The 26,113-nt window shown below is 39.3% G+C and overlaps 1 protein-coding gene across 4 annotated transcripts; it reads right to left on the reverse strand.

Annotated features, from left to right (window-relative positions):
• Positions 1–1,895: 1,895 nt before the first annotated feature.
• Positions 1,896–24,795, reverse strand: RAD21 (RAD21 cohesin complex component). 4 transcript variants are annotated; one of them, XM_083359155.1, is made up of 14 exons: positions 24,654–24,795; positions 17,550–17,716; positions 15,122–15,251; positions 14,567–14,666; positions 14,130–14,236; positions 12,215–12,415; positions 10,999–11,124; positions 9,821–9,943; positions 7,521–7,744; positions 6,717–6,861; positions 6,363–6,514; positions 5,322–5,471; positions 4,716–4,799; positions 1,896–3,696 (listed from the first exon to the last, which is right to left on the reverse strand). In XM_083359155.1, exons 2-14 carry the CDS (start codon positions 17,691–17,693, stop codon positions 3,505–3,507), a joined length of 1,878 nt encoding a protein of 625 aa, XP_083215281.1. In that variant the 5' UTR covers positions 17,694–17,716; positions 24,654–24,795; the 3' UTR covers positions 1,896–3,504. The 4 variants fall into 4 exon arrangements, with proteins under 4 accessions (XP_083215281.1, XP_083215282.1, XP_083215283.1 ...); XM_083359156.1 differs by lacking the exon at positions 24,654–24,795 and having other exon boundaries at positions 15,122–15,411; positions 17,550–17,626; XM_083359157.1 differs by lacking the exon at positions 24,654–24,795 and having other exon boundaries at positions 15,122–15,414; positions 17,550–17,595.
• Positions 24,796–26,113: the final 1,318 nt, after the last annotated feature.

Raw genomic sequence — 26,113 nt, forward strand, 5'->3', positions numbered from 1 at the left:
GTCCAAGAGGCTGCCAAGAGTCCTACAAAAACATTAAAGAAACTGCAGGAATTTCTGGCAAGAACTCGTGGTGTATTGTATGTGACAATCATATTCTTCATATGTCTGGGCTGTGGGGTAGGTAGCTGGAGAGAAACCTTTTCTTAAAAAGAACATTTTGCCAAACCCTACGTCAAGTCTGACAAAAGCATGTGGGAAAATATGTTATGGTCTAATGAAACCAAGGTTAAGTGTTTTGGCCATAATTCCAGAAAGTATGTTTGACACAAAAAACAACACTGCATGTTACCAAAAGTTCACCCATAGTGAAACGTGGTAGCGGTGTTATCCTTTCGGGCTCTTTCTTTAGCTGGAACTGGAGTTTCAGTCAAGGTAGGGGGGAATTATGAACAGTTTTATGTACGGTCACTCACGCGCTCGTGACCTCTCGTCTGGACTACTGCAACACTCTCTACATGGGGCTGCCCTTGAGGACCACTCGGAGGCTCCAACTGGTACAGAATGCAGCCGCGAGAGTTGTGTTGGGAGTCTCCCGATACTCCCATGTTACACCTCTGCTCCGTGAGTTGCATTGGTTACCAGTTGTCTTCCGGGTGAGATTCAAGGTACTGGTAATGGTGTTTAAGGCCCTACATGGCATGGGTCCGGAGTACCTTAGGGAGCACCTGCTGCCGGCATCAACTTCCCTCCGCCCTGTGCGTTCCCACAGAGGGCCTCCTCAGGGTGCCACCGGTCAGAGAATGTCATCTGGTGGCCCCCAGGGGGAGGTCCTTCTCTGTGGGCGCCCCGGATTTATGGAATCGGTTGCCGGTTGAGCTCCCGATGGCGCCCGACCTCCGCTCCTTCCGGCACGATCTGAAGACATTCTTATTTGAACAAGCCGGCCTGGCCTGAAGGGGGATGGGTTGGGTTTTTATGGTCATTTTTAATATCTGTATTTACTGTTTTTAGCTGGGCATATGTTTAATTTTCTTTTAACTTTTGTATTTTTTATATATCTGCCCTGTTCACCGCCCTGAGTCCTTCGGGAGAAGGGCGGTATATAAATAAAATTATTATTATTATTATTATTATTATTATTATTATTATTATTATTATTATTATTATTAATTATTATTATTTCCAATTAGCAGTCAGTTTTGGCACAAAACCTTCAGGCTTGTGCTAAGATACTTAGAAGGAAATTCAGCTTTGAACAAAATGATCAAAAGCACACCTCCAAATCAACAAGATTGGCTTCTTTTGAAGACTGAAAGTTTGGAATGAGTCTGGACCTGAATCCAATTGAAAATCTTGGGATGACCTAAAGAGGACTGTGCACAGGAGATGCCCTTACAATGACAAATTTGAGGCACTTTTGCAAGATTGGGCAAAACTTCCCCAAGGCAAGATGGGCCATGCTGATAGGCTCCTACCCCCAAAGTCTGAAATAAAGCTGTCGTCCTTCTGTGTGTGCAAATTAACACATTGTGCTTTTAATATACCCTCAAATTTCTGATTTCTTAGGGTGGCTGTAGTTCAGTAAATCTTAATTTAAGTTATAAGTTATTATCTTTGTATATTAATAGCAAATTCTTTATTCTGTTTCCATTATAATCGGAAATGGAGTACTTATGGACTTCCAGATTTTGGGCTACATTACATAGGATTCCCAATGAACGTGATTTTGGGAACTGTAGTTTAGGAACAGCAGGAAACATACGAGCTACCTAATTTTGATCACTTTTGCTTGAATTTTCCATCCCCTAAGGTTCATTTGTTTGGTTAGTGTATTGTGTTGCTTCTAGCATATATGCCTTAATAACTAGCTTTTCAGAACACTTTTAACTGATTATGAGCTAATATGGAGATTACTTCTCACAATATAGTCAAATACTAGAGATATTGGCACTATATAATGGCTTAACACAACTTTTATTAGAAAAGTTATACATAACAGCAACTATTTTCAAGAATATTAACCTTGAAAAGCAACATAAATGGACTAACAATTTTTAACAAGAAACTAATGACCTTCTCTATAATCAAACATTCAAGTTATCTACAATGTCTCTTTGTACAAAGGGAGAAAATCATGGTTGTACAGGCACATCATGTCAAAAATAAAGTTGCAGTAACTATTTTATACATTTGTTTCCTCAAGGGTTATTAAAACATCGCAAATTTTAAAACATTCACATAATTTTACACTTGGGCATATATTGAATCTCAGTCCCAAACGTTAATCATTTCACAAAAGTGCCAACATTTAACTTTTTTAAAAAAATTTGCTAAGAAATGTTAACATCTATCCATCCACATTCACATGATTTCTGGTTTGGCCTGATTCTAGTAGTAATAATAAAGTCTTTATTTAAAAAAAATAGTAAAAAACCAAACGGGGGATTGTTTGAAAAGCTATTCAGTGTCCATTATTGGAAAATACCCCATTACAAAAGCTGTAAAGGTAGCCAGGTCTATTAATAATTACACAACAAGATTACTTTTAATAAATGCAAGTTTACCTGCTTCTAAAATATACATCTGAAGCCTGCTGTCCTTTTAGGGCCAATGCTGTCTCACATAATTATTAGGAAATTTATACAAATTTATCTTGCTCCAACTCTTGAGACCCACCGAGTTATCAGTTTCCAAAAACCAAATTACTTATAATCTAAAGGTATGACATTTCATGTACATGCAATCCCCTAAGAAAGGTAAATGCTTGAAGAGGTTTAATCTCAAATGAGGAAAAAGCTTAATCCAACAAGCCTGCTGCCCTCATAGCTACCTGATGCCAGAGGTGGACCACTCTGAAAAGGAATGTAATATATACTACCAGAAATGTTTTACACATGAAGCAAGCCCCATTTTTTTTTAAAAAAACCACTTTTTCCCTATGGGTACCCATTTGCATTTAAGTCCTAGAGCTGCTTCAATCCTTATTCTACAGAAAACATGGCACAGCAAGGACACCTGCCTGCTAGGCACTGACATTCACCATGGCAGCTCCAAAAAGCACCACTGGTAGTAGGAAGATGACCAACACCGATGCAAACGGGGCAGGCAAGATCACTCATACAAGGAAGAAAGCTCAGAATGTTAAGATCTATTTGGCAAATCAGTCATGAAGTAAAAAGTTGGCCATTATTGGGTCTTCTGGAGTTGATTAAAATAATATCCTGGTTTATTAAGATATTGAAATAAGAATCATTAGTCAGTTAGATGCACCATTATTGCACAAATCTGCTTTGAATTGGTGTTTTTTTTAAAAATAAAAAATAAAAACACTCTTCACGAAGATCCTTGAGTACTGTCTCATCTCTGCAACTGGAATTCAAGTCACCCAGTACAGAAAGGTTACTAGAAATGCAAAAGTGGTAAAAGATAATAGAAACCCCTCCCCAGACACAAAAAATTGATTACTGTACATTGACAATGAAACCTAAATTTCTTCCCTTATGGGCCCTGCAATGGGACAACGTGTGGGTACTAACGATGCTAGCTATACAGTAAGCCAACCATTCAAATAATATGGAATCTGGGACCAGGAGTTGCAATGATATCACTATATGGTTCTTCTTGTGTCAACTCGATAGCTTGTTGCTTTTTCAGTACCAAAAAACTGTAGAATTTTGCTGCTGCTTGTTTGCGGTTTGTATTCCGACATAACTCAAGCAAACTGATAGATTTTGCTCCAGTCTTGGCAAGGGCTCTCTGAAAATACAAAAAATAGTTAACCATTATAATTTCCGACTCTCATTCTAAACATTTGTTAATGCCAAGCAATTACAAGAGAACTTATAAAGTGCTTATTACTAGAAGAGCTCCTGCACCCAGTTACAGCCTGAAAAGCTTAGATCAGGGGTGTCCAACCTTGGCAATTTTAAGACCTGTGGACTTCAACTGAGCCTTGGTGGAGCAGTGGGCTAATGCCTCCTTAAGTAACACCAGCTGCCTGCAATTAGTGCAGGTTCGCGTCCCACCAGGCTCAAGGTTGACTCAGCCTTCCATCCTTCCGAGGTAGGTAAAATGAGGACCCAGATTGTTGGGGGCAATAAGCTGACTTTGTAATAATGCTGCTTGGGGTGTGTGTGAAAGCCCTAACAAGCAAGCATATACATAGAATGAAGGCTACTGCTAAGCTTGTAAGCCGCCCTGAGTCTTCGGAGAAGGGCGGGATATAAATGGAATTAAAATAAAATAAAAAAAATTAAAAAACTGTGAGAATTCTCCAATCAACATAGCTGATTGAGGAATTCTGGGAGTTGAAGGCCACAGGTCTTAAAGTTGCCAAGGTTGGACAACCCTGATCTAAACTTAAAATTGGCAAGATTGGTCACCCCAGGCTTAGACCTTCAGGAGACAAAGATAATCAAACATCAATAAAAAATGACTGATTTAAAAATGTCTAAAATCAGAGGGATTTGTGTTTCTGACTCAATTTGGAGAATACTTCTCTGTATTACATTTCCTATAATAGGGGCTACAGGGATACACATGCAAATAAGTTTTATTTTTATCTGATTATTGGTTTATCTACCTCAGCAGTGGCCCTTCAGGGTTTCAAGACCAGTTTTTCTAACTATATCTGGAGTTCCATTTGTGCAAAACAGAGCCTGAAAACCTGGGCTGCCTGAAAGCCTCTAGTTAGCCAAAGAATAAAAATGTATGTTTGTCAGGAGACAAATGATATTAAAAAATTCTCTCACACATCATCAAAAATGAACTAATACCTGAAGACCATGAAGCATTTGCTGTGTTCTCTTGTTCCATCGTCGTTCCTCCTGATCCTGGTCACCTCCAGTACCATCTTCTTCCTGAAACGAATTGCATTGAAGACTCAGATAATATAATTAAGACTCAGATAATATAATTAAATTTCAAATTCAAAGATATAAGTCAAGTCTTTTAAGGTGGACAAAACAAGTCCCTAAAAAAGGCATTTACAGAGATATGCCCACGACTATAACATTTCAAACACTTCTTATAGATGCAGTTGAACAAATTTTGAAATGTTATCCTTTATATTCACAAAAGCAATATGGAAAAATAACAATGTACAAGATCGTATTCATGCATTTTTAGAATAATGAAAGAATTAGTGTAATATTTTGATGAACCAGATGGAAACCAAAAGTATGTAGAAATACTGAATTATTACAGAGCATCCAACAGTAACTCAATCTCCCATCCATCCATCCATCCATCCATCCATCCATCATTGCATTCTGGATCAGCTGAAGCTTTGAGTGGTTCAAAGACAGCCGCACAGTGTACATTGCAGTAATTGAGCCAAAAGGTGACTAAGAGATGACTGACTGCTGTAGATCAATACTTACCTCTTCCTCCTCTTCCTCTTCCTTTTCCTTCTCTTTTTCCTTTTCTTTTTCAGGCAAAAGCTCTAGCTCTGGAATTAGTTGACATATATTCTGAGGTTCTTCTGGAGGCAATTCCACTGGGGGCATTTCTATCTGTTGTAATGGTTGGGGCTGATGACAGAAACATTCAAGTTTTAACAATTAAAACCAGACTTGGTTTTTCAAAATCCTCAAACATAATCTAATTATATAAATATCTAGATATATCCATTTATTAAAATCTGTTCGAAAATTTTGCTTGCATCCTCCCCAATGTTCAATTTCATTGGATAAGAAAATTCGGTGTGGCCAAGGAGAGCACGTATAAAGGCAGCACTTACTTAAAATCAATTAAACAGAAAAGATGAACTCCACTGATGTACCATGATATTTTGTTAAAGATAGCCTTTTTGTCATTGTTTACTGTGAGCATACTGGCACACATTAGATATACAATCACTGAATCTGAATGTTCTGCTTGAGACACCCAGAAGCCTCCTCCCAGAAGGTAACAAGGTCACGAAGAGGATGTGTAGCATCCTAGACAATCCTGTGGACCCTGCTCGAGCATCGCTTATATCCCACGTCCTGGATAGAAGGAAGTGAACTGCCAATAATCTTTTCTGCCATCCTCACCTCTCTGCACCGCCTTCCTGTCCGAAGCAGTGATGCTTCCAAACCAGACGGTAATGCAACATGATGGGATGCTCTCGATTGTCCCTCTACACCACCACTATAAAACCACTGAGCAAGCAAGGCACCAGAAAGTCAACATACATTTTTGTTGTTAGTTTTTTCACCCGATTATGGGGGATATTAACCAATGAAAGGATAAGCAATAACCACTGAAAATGCCGAAAGGTCATCCACTTGTGCCAATTTACACTACTGGAAATTGGATAAATGATCCCCAAATGGACCTCCTTATGACATTTGGTATTGCTTTGAAGTCATTAGAGAGATAAGCATTATACTTTATTGTTCAGCAATATATCTGGATTTTAAATACATTCTTTCACTCACAGGGAGCACAGGTTCCGGTTCCACTTGTACAGCCTTTCGCTTTACGCCCGTCTGAGGTGGAGGGGGTGGCATGACTGATTCATCTAAATTGGTCCTACTGCCTTCCATCATGGATTCCTGCAGGCGACTCGGCTCTTCTAAAATGGGCTCATCTATTACAAAAATAACACCGATGAATGACTATTTTTCTCAGTGCTGGGAGTCCTTTTTATCTTTACAAAAGGACAAATTCTTCTTTTAACCCAGAAGGCAGCAATACAGATGAAGCAAGTGCACATTTTGCACAGTAAGCTGCACAGCTTTTTAAATGCATTCTACTGAACAGTCAAAAAACAAGCCATTCAAGACACAAACCAATAACATTGCGTTGCTGGTCTTCGCGAGGTACTTCTGGATTCTCAAAATCTTTAAGGAACTCATCCAGATTATCAGCTTCCCCACCTTTCCTCCTCTTTCTAAGATCTTCTGGTACAAGAGGTGTAAGACAGCGAGTAAAAAGCTTCAAATAAAAAAAAACTAAATTATTTCTTTAATTGACAAATGCTGCTTGGTTATCTAGCTCAGGCAGTTCAATGTTAATCTAACATCAGACTGTAGCCATCTACATACTAAAATAGATAATGTTGGATATGCACCAACTATCAAGTTAATTACTATAAATTGATTAGAGGTGCCTCACTTTAGGGAGCTGATGGGCACTGAGGTTTGGTACAGCTTTTTATTAGCTCTGTCAGGCTTTTCAGGGAGCACCCAAGTGGCACTTAAGAGGGCGTTTCAGCCTTCAACCTAGTTTGATTATAGTTCAGTCTAATTTTACTTTATGTTTTTATTAGTTTATGTATCTTTCATTTGTATCCCTTTGTTTAGTATATATTGCTTACTTCTCTCTTTCACCTAAACTGCTAAAAGAGTCCTTAGAGATTTCACATTCTATAAATGTGAAGAAGGACAATGCCTCACTTGCACAATTTATTATTAGAAAATGTAACAGTCAGTTACTGGCAGCCAGTCGTGCTGTCCAAACCTTCTTATACTTTTGGGGAAGTTCTAGGAGTTGCAGTTCTGGCATATCTTCAGTGACTAAATTGATAAAGGATGGTTTAATATTATTTGCAATAACTATTCATTACAAAATTTCCAAAAATTAGTTTAGCTCACCTTCAGCAGCCTATTATTCCAAAGAGGCTGAGCAGGAAGAGAGAAAAGTTTTTCAACACCTCCAGTCTCTTTCCACATCATTAATTTCTTAGTAGGAGGTGCCAAATCCAGTGTGGTGACAATGTCAGAATAATCACTTAGTTGGGCTCTGATGGTCTTGCTGTCCAGTTCCTTCACACTATCTACAATCAGTTTTCTCTTCCTCTTTGCTTTGGTTTCTTTAACTATTTAGGAAAAAAATGTATTAAGACACTGGACATTACAACATTGCTCCTATTGATAATTAAATTATAGTATTTAGGGTTTTCTTACAACTATTTTACAATTTAAGCACAAAGGAACCCTTTCAAAATCTGCTTAAAATGTTTTTAGTGTAAGAATGATTCTGTTTTAACATTCAGAAAAGAATATACTCCTACAATTCTGGTTAGACGAGGTAACGTGAGATATTTGTTAGAAGCTTCAATGAGACCATTCAAAGGAGAACTACAAGTACTGAAGACGTAGTTCTGCCAGCGGGCCTGGGGAACCCAGAGCAGGATGGAGACCATTAAATGGCTGGTATGAATGTGTGTTGTTGCCAAAAGGGGGAAGGGGGGGTTATTTTATTATTTTTCTTATTATTTTCACTTCTTTTATATGGTGTTTTTATATCCGTGTAAGCCACTTTTAGTTGCCATGTGTTATTAGGTGGCAATTTTCTAAATAAATAAATGAGAAAAGATGCTTGAAGACTGGACACAGGCCGTGAGCATGTACACCACGCAAATGGGGCTGCGAGCATGAGCACAAGGCTCTTAGCAACGCCAGAGCTAGGTTTGCAGCGATGCTATCACCGGTGCAAGGATCACGCCGCCAACCCACAAGGCTTACCCCACAGCCCGCAGCGATACCGCCACTGGCGCAAAGATTGCACCACCGCCCCACACGAGGCTTGTGCTGCAACTCGCCTGTTAATGCCCGCACAAGGTTGTGGCATGCCGCCAACTGTATGTAGCGCGCAGCTGCCCATCTGCCATTCACAGTGCTCCCGACATCCACCATGCAAGGTTCCTGGCAACGCAGCCGCCACCCTCGCAATACTAGTGACGCTGCCACCTCCTGCACAACACTCATGGTAACAGTGGCATGAGGGAGAGTGAGCACACACGCGCGTGCACTGCCTAGCTACTGATGTGGCCCGGTGGCCAAGGTCCGGTAGTGGGCCGTGGCCCATAGGTTGGGGACCTCTGATCTAACTGGAACAATATGGATCAAAGAGAACTGTAACCCAAAGTTTTTCCTATTTCACAAGCAATCTTTAAAAAAAAAAATTGCCAGATGCAGTTTTAAAATAGCATTTGGTCTAATGGTTAAGGCAGTTCATAGCCTTGGCCATGAAAGTCAGTTGGGTGACCTTGGGCCAGTCACTCTCTTTCAGCCCAACTCACCTCACCAGCTTGTTGTTATGGGGGGAAAGGAGAAAAGTGTGTTAGATATGTTCACCACCTTGAGTTATTTATACAAGTAATAAGGGTGAGATACACATACACACACACACACACACACACACACACTAATACTAACAAAACAAGAGCTTCTTTTGACTTTAATTCCTGATGACTTTGTGTATACATCTATATACGTTTTCTCTAAAGTAAAATGGAATGGCTTGCCATTCCTTTCTTCCAAGACATTTTGTTTAACTTCCTGGTCTAAAATGTAATGCTGTAATATCTTGATGGTTTTCCACCCAAGTACTAGCCAGATCTGAAAATACATAACTGTCTGAAATCAGCCCATGCTGATTAGACTCAATTATTCCCAGAATTTATCAATGGTTAGAAAAGATTTATAGATCTGATGACAATCTATGTAATGGAGTGAACAATCAGAAAGTGTATCTGGGATAAACCAAGCTGGAACATACGTTGCGAGTTTTATCTGATCATATCTGGAAGATGAAAGCTGCCCCGTGTGTACGAGACAATATCCTGAAACCTTTGCTTAATACCTTCCTCATTTAATTATAGTTATTCTGTCAACGGATAGAAGAGGCATCTGCCTGCAGGTATCATGTTTACTATTTAATTGCAACAACTAATTAATATAAAACTTTAAAGCTCTACCATCCTCAAGGGATTAAATAATTTTAAATATAGAGCAACAAGAAAGCCTCTGTGCGTGCACACATACCTAGTGATTTACTTTTACTTAAAATGCAAAGGCTGATCTTTTATGAAAAATAAGCCATCCGAAAAGCTTAAGATTTTCAGGTGCCAATAGTAGGCAAATTACAGACAAAAACAATTAAAATTTACCAGTGATATCAATGGGCTCTAAAGCAAAGGCTTCTTCTTCATTTGGAACCAGTGTTGTCTGATCAGTCATGGTTGGCAAGGGTTCTACTGGATCTGCAGAGTCTGGACTATCTGGTCCACCCACTGTGAATTAGAGAATGAAGTAAGTTTTTGAAAGTATTTTAGAGCCACAATATGAAATACAAGTCAGAGCCACCAAAATTATCTTCCATGGGTTAGAGGCTGCCCATTTTCCCTCTCTGGGTCCTTCCTGGGTAACATTGTCTTCATTCTGTGCCAGCTGAGTATATCATTGGCTTGCTTCAGCCAATGTTTCCCCCCCCCTTTTTTTGGTAAAAGGTAGTGAATACATGAATACCTAGAGTCAATTACATTTGTTTTTTACAAGGCTGTCTATGTGCATTTTTTATCCTAACATGCTAATATGAGCCAGAAACTAACCAATCCAGGTGGTAAAGGGTTAACTTTTCTATACAACCACACACTGTATCCTCATTTTCTAGTTATTTCTATCTAGTCTACCTTGCAATCTGGTTGACTTCTCTCACACACACACTCATTCATTACTCCATACTAGAGTTCAAATTGAATTTCTACATTTTTCTTCAGGACTTTTAAAAATGGCTCTTTTAAAAAAATCTATGTAAGTAAGTATTCATACTGCTTCAAGATTTTCTTCCTTTGATTCATAATGGGCTACTGGTTCTACCTCTACAAATATGGAAAGATTTAAAATCATTAGCAAAAAATGGATGAAATTTCCAACCATTTCTAGATTGCTTCACAAACACGCTAACCATCTTGTTCTGATACATCGATCACCATATTCTCTCGCAATGTGCCTGAGATGGGCAATAATAAGATGAAATTTAATTGGGGCTAGGAGGATGACCAAGAAAAGGTGAGCAACTGGCAAACGCCATTTTCCATTGATGAAATATTGATGCTGAAAATCAGTTGGGATGAGAGAAAAAGAGGGAAGTTAATCCCTGCCTAGAAAAGTATCAACTTTTAATCTATCAGCCTTATGTCTCGCCCCTAGATAGTCCTTTAGCAATTACTGCCGCAATATTAATGATGTAGAAAATATACGTCTGTCAAGTATGCCATTCCGTTCACGAAATGCTATCAGTTACAGAACATTTTCAAAAACAAAATACAACTGTTTAAATATTCACTTGAGGCATTATCATCATCATCCATATCATCATGGGGAGGTTGCTCCGGCATCATTACTCCCACTTCTGAAAGCGCAGGTGGGTCATCAAATATCCCTTCTTCAGTGTTGCTGAGAAGTTTGTCAACTGAAATAATAAATCAAGCAGTTGTTAGAAGCATAAATCTTATATGTGTGTTAAATTTAAATTTAACGACAAAGAATTAAAGGGAGACTAGTATAGCTATTTCGAGCTAGATTGGGGATGAAAGGCGAAAGCGGAAGCAGTATGCTCCATCCCATATTTGGGGTAGACCAGGTAGCCCTGATAGACCGGTCTCGCCGGAAAACACTTAAATCTTATATCAAAATGTAAGACTACATGGCATTAAAAGACAGAACGTTTCCAACAGAATATCTATAACTATGAAGTTCTTGGTGCTCACGAAGCTTATTTGTAGACAGTACATTATGCAACTAGAGAACATTAGGGCAAAGTGAGTGTGGAGTTTGCTGTCTGTTTATACATAATAGCTTGTTTTACCAGTTTTGATGGCAGTGTGGTTTCTTCCTTGATGGTTCTATTTGGAAAAGGCTCTATTTGTTTGAAATATGTAGCTTAAGCAAAAATATTTTCATACGTCTTCATTGCAGAAGAATGAATACATACCAAAGAGCATAGGTGATTTTTTGTTTTACAGTGAAAGATAAAACACTTACACATACAAATGGGTAATAAGACAGGTAGTGTTGGTATGCGTTCTGTTATGACAAATTAATATTGAAAAAAGTTTAAATGGCTGTAAAAGAGCATGTCCCTGCCTATCTTCTATGAAAACCAGGGAAGGTCAGGGAAACATAAAAATAAGGGGACAGTCCTCCTCCTTGCAGATAGTTCTCACTTAGATTAATGAGAATTGGGACTGTGAACTCCATTGCTAAAGTGGCACTGTCATAAAGTATAATGTCCTGTGATATGACAACTTATGGCAGCAGTTTCAACAGTCCCACTTGTCATAGTTGCCTTTATGGATATTGATGTAAAAAACTATGTTGCCCCATGAGGAAAAAAAATCTTACACCTTTAGTTAGAACTCTTTTACTACATTCATACTACCCTTGTTCTACAGGTAGTTGATGACTAACGTCGACCTACATCTGTTTGCTTAACAATGGTTCAAATTAACAGTGACCTTGGAAGAGGTGCTTTATGGCAAGATACAAATTTGATAACATACCCAGGATTCCACCATCGTTTCCCTCTCCAAAATCATCCTTGTACTGGTCTTCATATTCCAAGTGATTAGATTTCTCATTAAGATGACTGGTGCTCTGCTCTGGCTCCAGCAGAAGGTTTGAAGTACTAGAGCTTACCAGCATGTCATCTGGAAAAGCACTACCTTCTCTCATCATTTCACGATCATCCATGCCAAAGTCTCCTTTAAAATTAAGGGGAAAAAGAGACAGGTACCTTCAATTATCTGTTCTACATTGTTTTAAATTACAACACTAAATTGCTCTAATTTTTAGTTAGTACGCAGAATATTTTTATGACCTGCAACGTTCAACACGTAAGATATTTTCTTCAGTTCATTTTGTTATTACTCGTTTCATATATATTCTTTGTCCCAGTTGTTTCACTAATATAGTAGTCTTATAAAGTTATTTTCCCAAGATTAATTATTCATATTCTTTTGACACTGCAATTTTTCTCCAACCTGTGCTTCTCATGAAATATAGCTAACTACTTCTAATGCACAATTATCAGAACCACTGGCATTGCCATTAGAATATATATGCATATTTGGAAGATGTGCAAGTTTTTGTTTACATAAAAAGATTGTAACATTGTGAATTTATTCACTTTAGATTCTGATTAAATCTTATTGCAGAGGTTCTACAGTAGGCTCATTGACCATTAACTCCCTAAAATAGATGCAGAATAATGAAAATTATCCATGCTTGGTGAGGCACTATATGAATTGTTTTAAAAACAAGAGATGGATCGCTGAACACACTAACAAGACCCTGGCCACTGCTTTTTATTATTCTATGTTCTTGTTTTGGGAAATTTTAGACTAAAAATGGAGAATGAATGCTTTAAATATATTACTTTCATACAATTACATTGACTGTAAGAGATACACAAATATTACCTGTGAATAGAAAAACTGATCAAATGAATACTGTATGTAGTTTCAGCTGGAATAAACACTTAAACCTTAACGTAATATATTCCCATGTTAGCAGATTTCAAATCTGATGGGAGTAAATTTTCTTTGGGCATTCCCCAGCATGTGAAATTGTCTCTCTCATTCTCTAGCTATCATAAAGTTTGCAAGGCAATTTTATCTTTATGACAAATACGATATTTAACATTTACATAATATATAAATATGCAAATCCCAACGTTCATATTGATTTGCACATTTGCATAACATCATTACACAAATGAACTATATTGATGCTAATGGCATGTTTTGCCTCATATGCATAATGATGTCATTACTCAAAGGTCATAAATTGTTGCAATGTCATTTTTTTTAATTAAATGGACATTCAGGAATAACCAATGCCGCTCCTAAGAAATAGGCCATTAAATAAACTTTCACTGTGAAGTTTAATTGTGCAAGATCCTCAGCACTTTGTAAGCATTCCTCAAACCAAGGAGAAAAAAAGCTATGCTTATTTATGGTTATTAAAATATCAATGTATTTTGTTTATTTGTACAGGTAGTCCTTACATTACGAACATAATGGAGGCCGGTCATTAAGCTTTTACAACTTTTCTGCGTAGATTGTAAAGCAACCACTGCAGTCGTTAAGCAAACCCATGGCTTACTATGGGCCAGTTTTGCAGAAAGCTGGAAGTAAATGTGATCATGTGAAGTGGGATGCTGCAAATAGCCATAAATGTGGCCCAGTTGCCAAGCACCCAAAGTATGGTCATGTGACCATGCAAACCCCATCACCAGAACTTCAATTTCAGGTTGTACATACCTCTCAGGTAAGTCTGTGTAACTTTGACCGATTGCTAAATGAATGGTCATAAGTCAAGGACTACTTACTTATACATTGTAATATCTATATCAACTGATTTTACAAAAATACAAGAAACTAAGCATAAATCCTATTTAAAACATGCATGCTTTACCGAAGTCATTTTCCTGAAGTATGCTGATGTTTCCCACTTCTTCTCGCATTGTAATTTCTTCCACTCTGCTTTGGTTCAAGCTGAATTGTTGAGCCACATCAATATCACTTTCAAGACATAAAGATTTTTAATTAGAAATCATTCCAGAAGACAACCATATATTAATCTTCATTAAATAAAGCCACTTTAGTAAATTAATGAAATAGTAATGTGGGTTAATATTTTAAAATCCAGATTACAAAACTCAAAATGTTATTGATCACACAGGTGTATTATTACAGCATATCTTCCAAAAGAGTAAAAACAACTTTTTTTCTAACCAGTAGAATGGAAATTCTTTCACTGTTTGTTTTCTGCTCCAATACAGCAATAATAAAGACATGGGTAATCTACAAATATCTCAATAATTATCTTAGAATCAGAAAATAAGTGCTTACTCTAAATCTGGCAATGGTTGATCGAAATCATGAAATTCTTCAGGCAAAGTGATAGCATTATAAGCAGCTTCTCTATTTTCCTCAGGCAAATCAACCACACCTAAAAAAAACATTACAGGCTCTTAAGGTGACATTTTTAAAGAAAATATCTTGGCACTCTTGCTGATCATATTAACTGCAGCATACATTTTCACAGACAATAAACTATTCAATAAAGTAGAATAGGATTCAGTCATTATACCTAAGTTAGACTGTACTTGGTGATAAAACTGATTTTAAAGATTACAAATGGAATACCCTGACTTTACATGACAATATCAAACTGGATTCAAAGATACTATATAAGCACAACTATTCCAAAATAATTGTCAAGGCCCAGTTAGGTCCAATCATATTACATAGTCATTAGGAAGTTACTAAATAATCTAGGGAGGGGGAAATCACATGGTACGTATTCTATTACCGTATATTTAAAAGATTGTACTCTAAAGTAAACAAAATTATACCATTCATGAACTAGTAACAGCTGTATAAAAACAAATATGCATCAAATACCTGGACGGAAAGCCATCTTAATCTTAATGAATGCCTCATTACAATCTGCAAGGAGATATTTAGCTTTCCTATGATAGATTCTAACAACTCCCAATAAAAGGTGTCCTGAAGTTCGAAGAGCCATCTTCACCTGAAAAATTATTTATAGTTAATTGTAACTAAGAAACAAATAGGAAGGCAATTCCTTAAACCCTCATATCCTACCTATATTATGTACATCTTCCTTCCCCTGTCCTTATCACTTTCTACAGAGGGACGATCGAGAGCATCCTGTCATATGGCATTACTGTCTGCTTCAGACAAGAAGACGGTGCAGAGAATGGTGAGTGGGGAGCATGGCAGAAACGATTATTAGCAGTTCCCTCCATTACATCCAGGACATAGCATATAAGCAATGCTTGTGCAGGGTCCGCAAGACTGTCTCTGGGACACTGCACATCCTCTTCACAACTGATTTTCCTTGTTACCTTCTAGGAGGCTTCGTGGTATCCGAAGCAGAACATCTAGATTCAGTCATAATTTCGTCCCATACAGTTTTAATCTTTGCTGTAAAGTGTCCTCTTTCCATTATGTAGTCAAGATGGACACTAATTGATATTTATGTTATTTATAAGCAGGGGTCTTCAAACTTGGCCCTTTTATGGCTTGTGGACTTCCACTCCCAGAAGGAATTCTGGGAGTGGAAGTCCATAAATCATAAAAGAACCAAATTTGAAGACCCGTTTATAAGTAAGGGTGTAGGTTTATACATATGTTGTATATAGAATGTTTAAGTGCTATGTTTAAGTGTATGTGTACACTTTGAGAGCAACTAAAATTCATTTTTAATGTGCCCACAATAAAAATGACAATAAAGGTTATCTAGTTAAAGTCTCAAATTAAAATATGTAATTTCTTTTATTGCCATTCAGTTTATCAAACAAGGAACACTTTGCAATGTCAAATATATTGTACTATCAAAACTATGAAATGACTTAAAACCTAACTGATTTATGGTCATTTGAACTGTTATCTTCATTGTCTATCAATATTATTTTATCTTTCTTTTTCATTCACAATATGAGGAAGCCAATATAGTTGTTCATATTCATGCCTATTCTGCCCACAACACACCTGTGAGAGACAGTGACTGGCCCACAATCAGCCAGCCGGCTTTCATGTCCAAGAGACACCCAAAACTGTCTCTTGGTTGCTAGGTCAGCACCTTAACCACTACGCCAAACCGGCCTTCTAAACCTAAATTTATTTAAACTATTTAAAAGAGCTGCCCATCTCATAACTGGACTCTGAGCAGCATACAGATTAAAACCACCATGGATGGTATATAATACCGGTATATAATACCGCAGGATGATGTAAGTCTGGTTAAAACAGTAACCCCCACATTATTAGCAGAGCTTAATTATCCTTCTGGCCTGAATGTCTGATGAAACAGTCAGGTTTTCAGAACCTTTCAAAACACTAACAGAGATCCACAAAAATGACATTGTTTAGTAGAAAGACCCAGAGCACACCCTTCCTGATAGAGTAGAGATATAAAATGTTATTGAGAAGATAGATAGTTGGTTTACTGCTCTGAAGGAACGTGGCAGTGGAGCTCTTTCAGTCAAGATTCAAGCCTGGCCATATAACACAGACACTACATTGACCAGGTTGTTGGTGATCTTTTGCAAGCATTTTTATATAATAATTATGCAAATTTATTGGCTGTTTCAGGAACTTTTAACCCATGGAAATAAATGAATACTGGTAATATACTTCAGAGAAAAATAAAGTTAAACAAAACTGCATCAGAGAAAGATATAAGAAACTTTTGTGTGTGGGGGGGGGGGAATGGCTGGTCTCTTTTTCTTGCTGATTATTAATTTTAGCCCAGTCTAAAAAAAACAAGCTTTATATATTCAGCCCAATCCTTTACTGAAAACTTTAGAAAATAATGAGAAGACTTATAATAACTGCTATTAAAGAAAGTCAGTTTCTACTATTCTAGATCATGCTTTATTTAGTGCAAATTGTTAACACCATATGTGATACGATATGGAGCTGTATTCTCAGAATTCTAAATATAAAACAAACTTTTTAAAGCAGTGATAAAAATTAAAAGAAAACCAAGTCCCAGTGTCTCTTGCTTTAAGTATGTTTGTTAAATTCTGCATGGGAGGACATACAACAACGAACCATGGTAACTAAATGGTACCCATTTAACTGCAATGTAATTTCTCAATGCAGGAAGGAGATAAACAAGAATAAGCTCTCTCATTCATATCTTAATCCAAACACTCAAATATATACATTTGTTGACAATTCCAAACTAAACTCTGGACTTATATATTGATAAAACTAACTAAATAATTCAGTAATACCTATGGATGAATGTATGCTTTTATACCAATTTCCCATATACCACAAAATATAATCATAAAAATACCTTAGGTGAGATGATGCTCTCTACGCTACTTTCCAAATTGCATTCAAACACGTGGGCTTTGGTCAGCTTTTTGTCCCAATGGGCCGCCAGCCATATTTTAGCTAGCGGCCCTCTTTTGCTCAGGACAAAGTGAGCATAAAACATTGTGCCAACACTCTATGCAGAACCTGCAAAAAAAAGGTACATTAAATATGTCAGAGGTGTACACTAATTCCAGCAAAATATTTCATACATAATATAGGTAGGTATTAAATGCATGCTCAGGTTTGGCTTATGGCCACTCACAAGCCTGGCAAACAGCCATACTCAAGTCATTTTCAAGTGAACACTGAGGCACAACCTGTTCTTTAGAACACACGGAAACCCAGTGAATCTAAAATGACAGCAAACCTTTTGGTCTCTCTCTCTCTCTCTCTCTCTCTCTCTCTCTCTCTCTCTCTCTCTCTCTCTCTCTCTCTCTCTCTCTCTCTCTCACACACACACACACACACACACACACACACACACACACACTCTCATCCACACTTAGTTATATCCTTCTCAACTTGGCCAGAGGGATAGAAGCCACCATGTCTATGATACAAAAACAACTCAAAGGCTTCAGGACCCCCTGCATCCCTCAAAGTCCTTAGAATATATTAAGAGAACTACTCTGATCATACAAAGGGAATCACTAAAAATAATGTCCACTTTTGTGCCCACTCCATATGAACATACTAATGTGGACACTTTTGGAAGACATTCCATTTTGCACTTAGAAACAGTTGCATAATGTGATGGGTCCAACTCATAAGCAGAGCAGCAGCTCCATTAAGCACAAGCTGAAGTATCCAAGTGGCCTTCCAAGTCAGATATATGTACTATCCATTATAATTGTCCAGTTGATAGATAACAAGAGTACAACTATCATCAGTGTGCCCCTTCCTATGAATGTCTTCCACCTGCTCTTTTGTTCACTGTGAAAAAGCACAATCCTATTGAGAAACAAGATTGGTTATGTTTGTCAAAGAACAGCGACTTCATCTTGTTTCTGTGCTTGTTTCTCCCCACCTATCTTCTAACAACCTTCAAACACCACAGTAGAATGTCCACATCTCCTAACTGAATCTGAGTTTATAGCCTTGTCCTATCACCTTCTCACTCATCTTCTGCCAACATTGCTACAGCCATCTCTTCATCTGATTCATGTTTCAGACCTTTTCGATACAACAGGTACCCCTTGGGATTGGAAGCAATCCTATCTGTTATATTTGCTACTCTATATTGCAAAGGTTGACTAGGTATCTGATGAAATTGTCCTCCAAATCTGAGAAGCTGCCCGAACATCAGAGGATCCATCAGTTACAGTGAGGGAGGAAAAGTATTTGGTCCCCTACTGATTTTGTACATTTGTCCACTGACAAAGAAATGGCCAGTCTATAATTTTAATGGTAGGTTTATTTTAACAGTGAGAGATAGAATAACAACAACAAAATCCAGAAAGTTATAAATTGATTTGCATTTTACTGAGTGAAATAAATATTTGATCCCCTATTAATCAGCAAGATTTCTGGGTCTTAGGTGTCTTTTATACAGGTAACAAGCTGAGATTTGGAGCACTCTCTTAAAGGAAGTGCTCCTAATCTCAGCTTGTTACCTGTATAAAAGACATCTGTCTACAGAAGCAATCAATCAATCAGATTCCAAACTCTCTACCAAGGCCAAGGGCAAAGAGCAGTCCAAGGATGTCAGGGACAAGATTGTAGACCTACACAAGGCTGGAAAGGGCTACAAGACTATCGCCAAGCAGCTTGATGAGTAGGTGACAACAGTTGGTGAAATTATTCACAAATGGAAGAAACACAAAATAACTGTCAATCTCCCTCGGTCTGGGGTTCCATGCAAGATCTCACCTCGTGGAGTTTCAATAATCATGAGAATGGTGAGGAATCAGCCCAGAACTACACGGGAGGATCTTGTCAATGATCTCAAGGCAGCTGGGACCATAGTCACCAAGAAAACAATTGGTAACACACTATGCCGTGAAGGACTGTAATCCTGCAGCACCCACAAGATCCCCCTGCTCAAGAAAACACATATACAGGCCCGTATGAAGTTTGCCAATGAACATCTGAATGATTCAAAGGAGAACTGGGTGAAAGTATTGTGGTCAGATGAGACCAAAAATGAGTTCTTTGGCATCAACTTGCCATGTTTGGAGGAGGAGAATTGCTGCCTGCGACCCCAAGAATACCACCCCCACCATCAACCATGGAGGTGGAAACATTATGCTTTAGGGGTGCTTTTCTGCCAAGGGGACAGGACAACTTCACCGCATCAAAAGGACTATGGACAGACCATGTACCATCAAATCTTGGGTGAGAACCTCCTTCCCTCAGCCAGGCATTGAAAATGGGTTGTGGGTGAGTATTCTAGCATGACAATGACCAAAAACACACGGCCAAGGCAACAAAGGAGTGGCTCAAGGAGAAACACATTAAGGTCCTGGAGTAGCCTAGCCTGTCTCCAGACCTTAATCCCATAGAAAATCTGTGGAAGGAGCTGAAGGTTTCAGCCTTGAAACCTTAATGACTTGGAGAGGATCTGCAAAGAGGACTGGGACAAAGTCCCTCCTGAGATGTGTGCAAACCTGATGGCCAGCTACAAGAAATGTCTGACCTCTGTGATTGCCAATAAGGGTCATGTTTTGCGAAGGGATCACATACTTACAGTATTTCACTCATTAAATGCAAATCAATTTACAACTTTTTTGAAATGCGTTTTTCTGGATTACCGTATATACTTGAGTATAAGCCAAATTTTTCAGCCCAATTTTTGGGCTGAAAAATTCCACTTCGGCTTATACTCCAGTCAACAAAAAACTTACCGAAGACTTGTGCGCGGACGAGGCTTTGGTGCTTCCGGGATCGCGCGCACCTCTCCCAAGCCACCGCCGTCCGGAGACCTGCCGACGTTTGGGGAGGTTTGGGGAGGTGCGCGCGCACCTCCCCAAACCTCCCCAAACTTCGGCAGGTCTCCGGACGGCGGCGGCTTGGGAGAGGTGCACGCGATCCTGGAAGCACCGAAGCCTCGGCCGCGCGCAAGTCCTCGGTAAGCTCCGGGCGGTCACTTGCTTCGCGTCTCCTGAGGGAAGGGGGGGCGACTGGAGCGGGCGTGTTTCCTCGCCTGCTGGGTGCCGCGATTTGCCCGGGGAACGCGCGGGCCCCAAATGGCAGCGTGGAGCGAGGAAGCGGACAGCCAGGGCTTCCCCGAGAGCCGCGGCCACACAGGGTATTCCTGTGTATTCAGGCTTGCAAAATGGCGGATCGAGCCTCTGCTGGCGGCAGAGGCTTGCAGAGCGCGGATCCAGCCTCCGGCGGCGGCGGAGGCTTACAGAGCGCGGATCCAGCCTCCGCCAGCGGCGGAGGCTTGCAGAACGGCGGATCGGCTTATACTCGAGTCAATAACTTTTTCCAGTTTTTGGGGGTGAAATTGGGGGTCTCGGCTTATACTCGAGTCGGCTTATACTCAAGTATATACGGTATTTATTTTTTTTGTTATTCTGTAAAAATAAACCTATCATTAAAATTATAATCTGATCATTTCTTTGTCAGTGGGCAAACATACCAAATCAGCAGAGGATCAAATACTTTTTTCCCCTCATTGTAACTGGTTCATCTTGCCTGGGAAGATTGTTGGCACAGATCAATTTCATATTCACAAGGAAAATTAAAATGTCCCTGACAAACCAATTCTCTCTCACCTGCTTCAAGGCAAAAACCAGATCTAAAGTGTACTTGCAACATGTGGCCTACCCTGTGTTAGGGTCACATTTTATTCATTTCACATCATTGCACTTTCTACTTTGCTGCACCTCTCCAGAAATTCTCCCTTCCCCCATTATGGCTTCTAAGACATGAAACTCTGGCAGACAATCTCTTTCCTGCCATTCTGTTCAACTTCACACTATATTTCTTACCAAATATGAGACTGAAATGGAACCACGTTGCCACTCAGTTTGGACCTTCAGTGAGGCACTGATTCCATTCATCCAACATGGCCAATGCAACAACCATTCTCTCCCCATTCCCTCTTTAGTATTATAGTGAATACCCCACCAAATTGTTTTAGGATTACTTTCCTCTTTGACCTTACTCAATTATTTTTTTAATCCCACTTTCTTCCTCATCAATCTTCCATAGACATCACCTCACTAGATTCTGTGTATTAATTCTACCGTTCATACAGTATAATATTAACAAATCAAAACAGTATTAACCATTTAATACGGGATTAACATTTATTATGATAAATGTTCAGTTTCCATGGGAGCTGAAAGCAGTTTCCATGGGCATTGCTCTTGCTTGTCTGTTACAGCACCAAGCAGGCTTAATGGTGTCTGGGAGTAGTATATAAATCATCTCAGAACTGTTGTTTTGTGATGATAGGCCTTTGATCATTTTGAAAGTGTTTTAAACATAACTGTTTCAAGCTCAAAATGTTTTCAAAACGCTGAGCAGAGATATAAAATGACATAAAAGACAGCAAGAGATATATCACTCACCTCTACTTATCTGTTATGGAATAAGGAGAGGCAGTAAAGGTAGTCCTCAACTTATGACCAAAATGCTGTGATGGTCGTAAGTGTGAAAAACGGTCATAAGTCACTTTTTTCAATGATGTTGTAACTTTGAAAGGTCACTAAATGAAATGTTATAAGTCAAGGACTACCTGTACAAAGTTTAAATTGACGATGAATTCTAGTAAGATGGTAACATGCTGAGCAAATGTCTTACAAGTTTGACAATTGATGGTACACATGAAAACCTCTAGTTTTCGACAAGACACCATTGTGGTCTCTATAGCATCTGATATATTGATTCCACAGAAGCATGAACAGATAAAATTTAGCCTTTGTTACCTGAAAAGGTCTCTCACATACATGGGCAGTACTGATGAATACTGGACTATACTTTTATAATTCCAACAAGTTACTGAAATGAATTTAATTCCTGGATAATTTCTGAATTCATTAGCAGAACTAAAGCAAATAGATCACTGTTATTTCACCAGGAAAAGAAATTGTTTCTTAAAAGGATGGCTTCTAGTTATTCTACTTGTATTTTTCCACATAAGATAGAATACATACGGTACACAAAAAAGAAAGGTGAGCCTGTCTACACATAGTCAAACAGATGGTCTTTCTAATTATTCTCTCCCAAATTAATACATGCTGAATCCCAAGAGGTTGTTAAAAGGAGTTCAGGAAGGCTAACCATATATTAGTTTTCTTTGGAATACTATGTGTGATACTGAGCTTAGAAGTCCCCAGATAAGCACTATGCTTGTGCTAAAGATCTACATCTGTAACCATGTTCCTACAAAGAAAGATGACTGCAAAAGCCTAAGCAAACAGATAACAAGAGTATCTCACTTAAACAGGATTTTCTCCTCTTCTAAAAGCAATCACCTTGCCTGGGGATGTGACTAAACAAAAACAACTAGGCTCAGAAAATTCTCATAGGTGTGTGGATGGAACTGAACCATGGTTTCCTCAATACAAATCCAGCACCTTAATCAATGTATTATATTGACTCATTAAACATCTCTTAACTTTGGGGGGTGGAGGGAACCATCCTATTCTCTATACCAAAGCATGCACATTTTTTATTTGACAATGGAAATAAAGGGGGTTTTCTCTAGGGCCATAACTGTCTTGTTGAACGCCCGTCTCCACTGCAGTCGTTCCTACCTTTTATACCTCCTCAGCCATTAACTCCCTGTAAAATTTGTCCTTTACCAGTCTATTTATGCTACTTTTTTTCCTAATGCTTTGATGTCTAGAAAAACACGGAGCAAGACTCAACTTTTCCAAATGCAAGGTGACACAAGATACCAACTTTACATGACTCCGCTACACCCTCAGGCTTTCTCTGACAAGTCTCCACACCAATCAAATCCTTAAGAAACTGTGGGCTTCAAGGCTCTGTTTTCTAGGCTACTAAAAGCCAGGCTTGAATATTTCAATTTCCCAAGCAGCAGCCAAAACCAAAAACCAGTCAAAGTTAGTCTTCGCTCTCCCCTCTAATGCTCTCTACATTCGTCAAAGCCGGAGTCAACCTTTTTATACAAGGGGAAGAAAGTCTCCAACTGAAACACGAGAAAATAACCCAACACCAGACAGGCCAATTTCGTCTTACAACCTAACCCACAACCCCAGAGCTTTTCCGCAGGATCCCGAAGCGATTCACATGGAAATTAACTGCCACAGCATGAGCCGGGAAGGCTCCTGATGATTCCCAGCCTCTCGCTTGCTCGCTTTAAGTCTGTAATCGCGGGGAAACCATGGATTTCCCGGTGCAAAACAATAATTTGGGGGGGGGGGAGAGAATTCAAGAGGGTCTCTTCAAACTACAGTCCTATATCTCTTTTTTTGGGGGGGAAGGGGGACGGGAAGGTTCATTCCGGCTTCCTTTTGAGAAAGAGTTAAAGAGAGGAATAGAGAGCAGTCCTTCTCAACAACCCCCGCTTAGTTTCGAAAAAGGCAAGGACCAGGCGAGGTCCCGGAACCGAGTGGTGTTATGATGTAGGATTACCTCATTTCTAGTTACTTCTAAAACTATTGTAAAGTACAGTGGATCTTATGACAGTTATTGAGATGCATCTAGCACAATAGAACAGCATCCATTACAACCAAATATTTGCATTTGGGACTGTTTAAATATATTTGAATCTGCAAGATGAAGCATTACTTCTTCACTCATGTATGATCATTGAACTTTATTTACTATAGTAAAATTTCCTAGCAAAATGGAATTTATAAAATGATCATCATAGTATTAATACATAATGATATTGTGTATAACCCAGGAAGGCAAGGACCAGGCGAGGTCCCGGAACCGAGAGGTTTAAAAACCATCAAAGGGCAAGGAAAAGGCCAGCTCTGAAGCCGGAGACCTGCCTCCCAGCTCCGGTCAAAAGCCGTTAATGAGTCGTTCCTCCCTCCGCCTTTCGCAGTGAGCGGGAGCCCAGAGGGGGACAGTTAGACCCAGGTCAAGGCCTAGTCTTAGTCCGGCTGCTACAGCAGCCGCACTTGCTCTCTTCCCGCCCCCTTCCAGCTCTCACCTCTAGTCCTGCGTAGCCGCCTGAGGAACAGGGCTCCAAGCGCCGCGGAGAACCGCCGAGGCCGCTACCGCCGCCCGCGGATTCCCCCACCCCCCTGCCTGAGCCACTCAAACAAACAAGATGGCGGCCGCTCCTCTTCCTGCCGCCCAAACCAGCCGTTCAAAATTCGGCAGGATGTTTACCGTTTTTAAAAAAAGGAAGAGGGAGGGGGGAGATGGGCCGCAGTGCGCCTGCGCCAACGTTCGGGCGTGCACGTTGTCCTCCTCTTCGAAAGTGGTGAGTGGGGGCCGGGGAAGGAAGCCACGCACGGGGCGAACGCGGCACGCACCAGTCGCAGAATTGACGCTAACCAATGGGAAGGAGGAGGAGATGCTTTGGGCAGGGATTGGCTGAGGATGGAGCCAGGGCCATCAGTCATGGGCGGGACTATCATAAAGCGGCACGCGAGCGGGAGAGAGTACAGCAGGGGGTCTTCAAACTCGGCCCTTTTATGACTCATGGACTTCAACTCCCAGAATTCCTCAGCCAGGCATGCTGGCTGAGGAATTCTGGGAGTTGAAGTCCATGAGTCATAAAAGGGCCGAGTTTGAAGACTCCTGGAGTAGAGGGTTTGGGTCCTGCGATGTTTCTGCTTGCTTGGCGAGCGGGGGGGGGGGGGCAGGAGGAATTCGCGGATCCTATATTTGCGAATATAGAATATTTTTTGGCTGCTACTTTATTCAGTATTCCGTAGAAACAAGAAAAGTAGGACGGGATTTTGCATTAGAAAAATATTTTTGGATTAAACAATTATTTTTTTACGGGGCATGGAGGTTGGCACGAGGCTAACAAAGCAACCCAGCCAATAAGTGCAATAAGTTGAATGAAATTACTTTGGACATATTTATTTATTTTATTTATTTATTGAGTTTATATGCCGCCCTATTCCCGTAGGACTCAGGGCGGTTTACAAGGCAATTAAAACATAAAATACAAAAATTAAAATCAGTTAAAACAATTAATTAAATTTAAGCCCTAAAAATTAAAATCTAAAATCCAATTAAAAATTAAAAACCCCTCAGTCTGGGCCAGACAGCTCAGGATTTCGATTTTACTTGTGGATTAAAAAGTTGAGTCTTGTCATTTTAATAAACTTCCAATTGCGAAATCTGCAGCTATAATGAATAATTGTTTTGAGTGCTTCTGGTAATAATTGCCAATTATTAGGTGGCTATGATGTTTTTTTTCACTAAGTTGCCTCATTCTCTTCTTTTTCTGCATCTAAATCGAGGCTAATTTATAATAGAAACTTCCATAAAGTTTATGGAGATTCTCATCCAGGTCCTGGTTATCCCAAAGGTGCTTTTCCAGTTTCTTGGGGTTTTTTTTTCTTTGAAAACGTTTCACTTTTTATCCAAGAAGCTAAAACTGAAGAAACTTCTTGGATGTGAATCGAAACGTTTTCCAAGAAAAAAAAGTCC

The sequence above is a fragment of the Vipera ursinii genome (assembly GCF_947247035.1).
Source record: "Vipera ursinii genome assembly, chromosome: 3".
NCBI lineage: Eukaryota > Metazoa > Chordata > Lepidosauria > Squamata > Viperidae > Vipera > Vipera ursinii.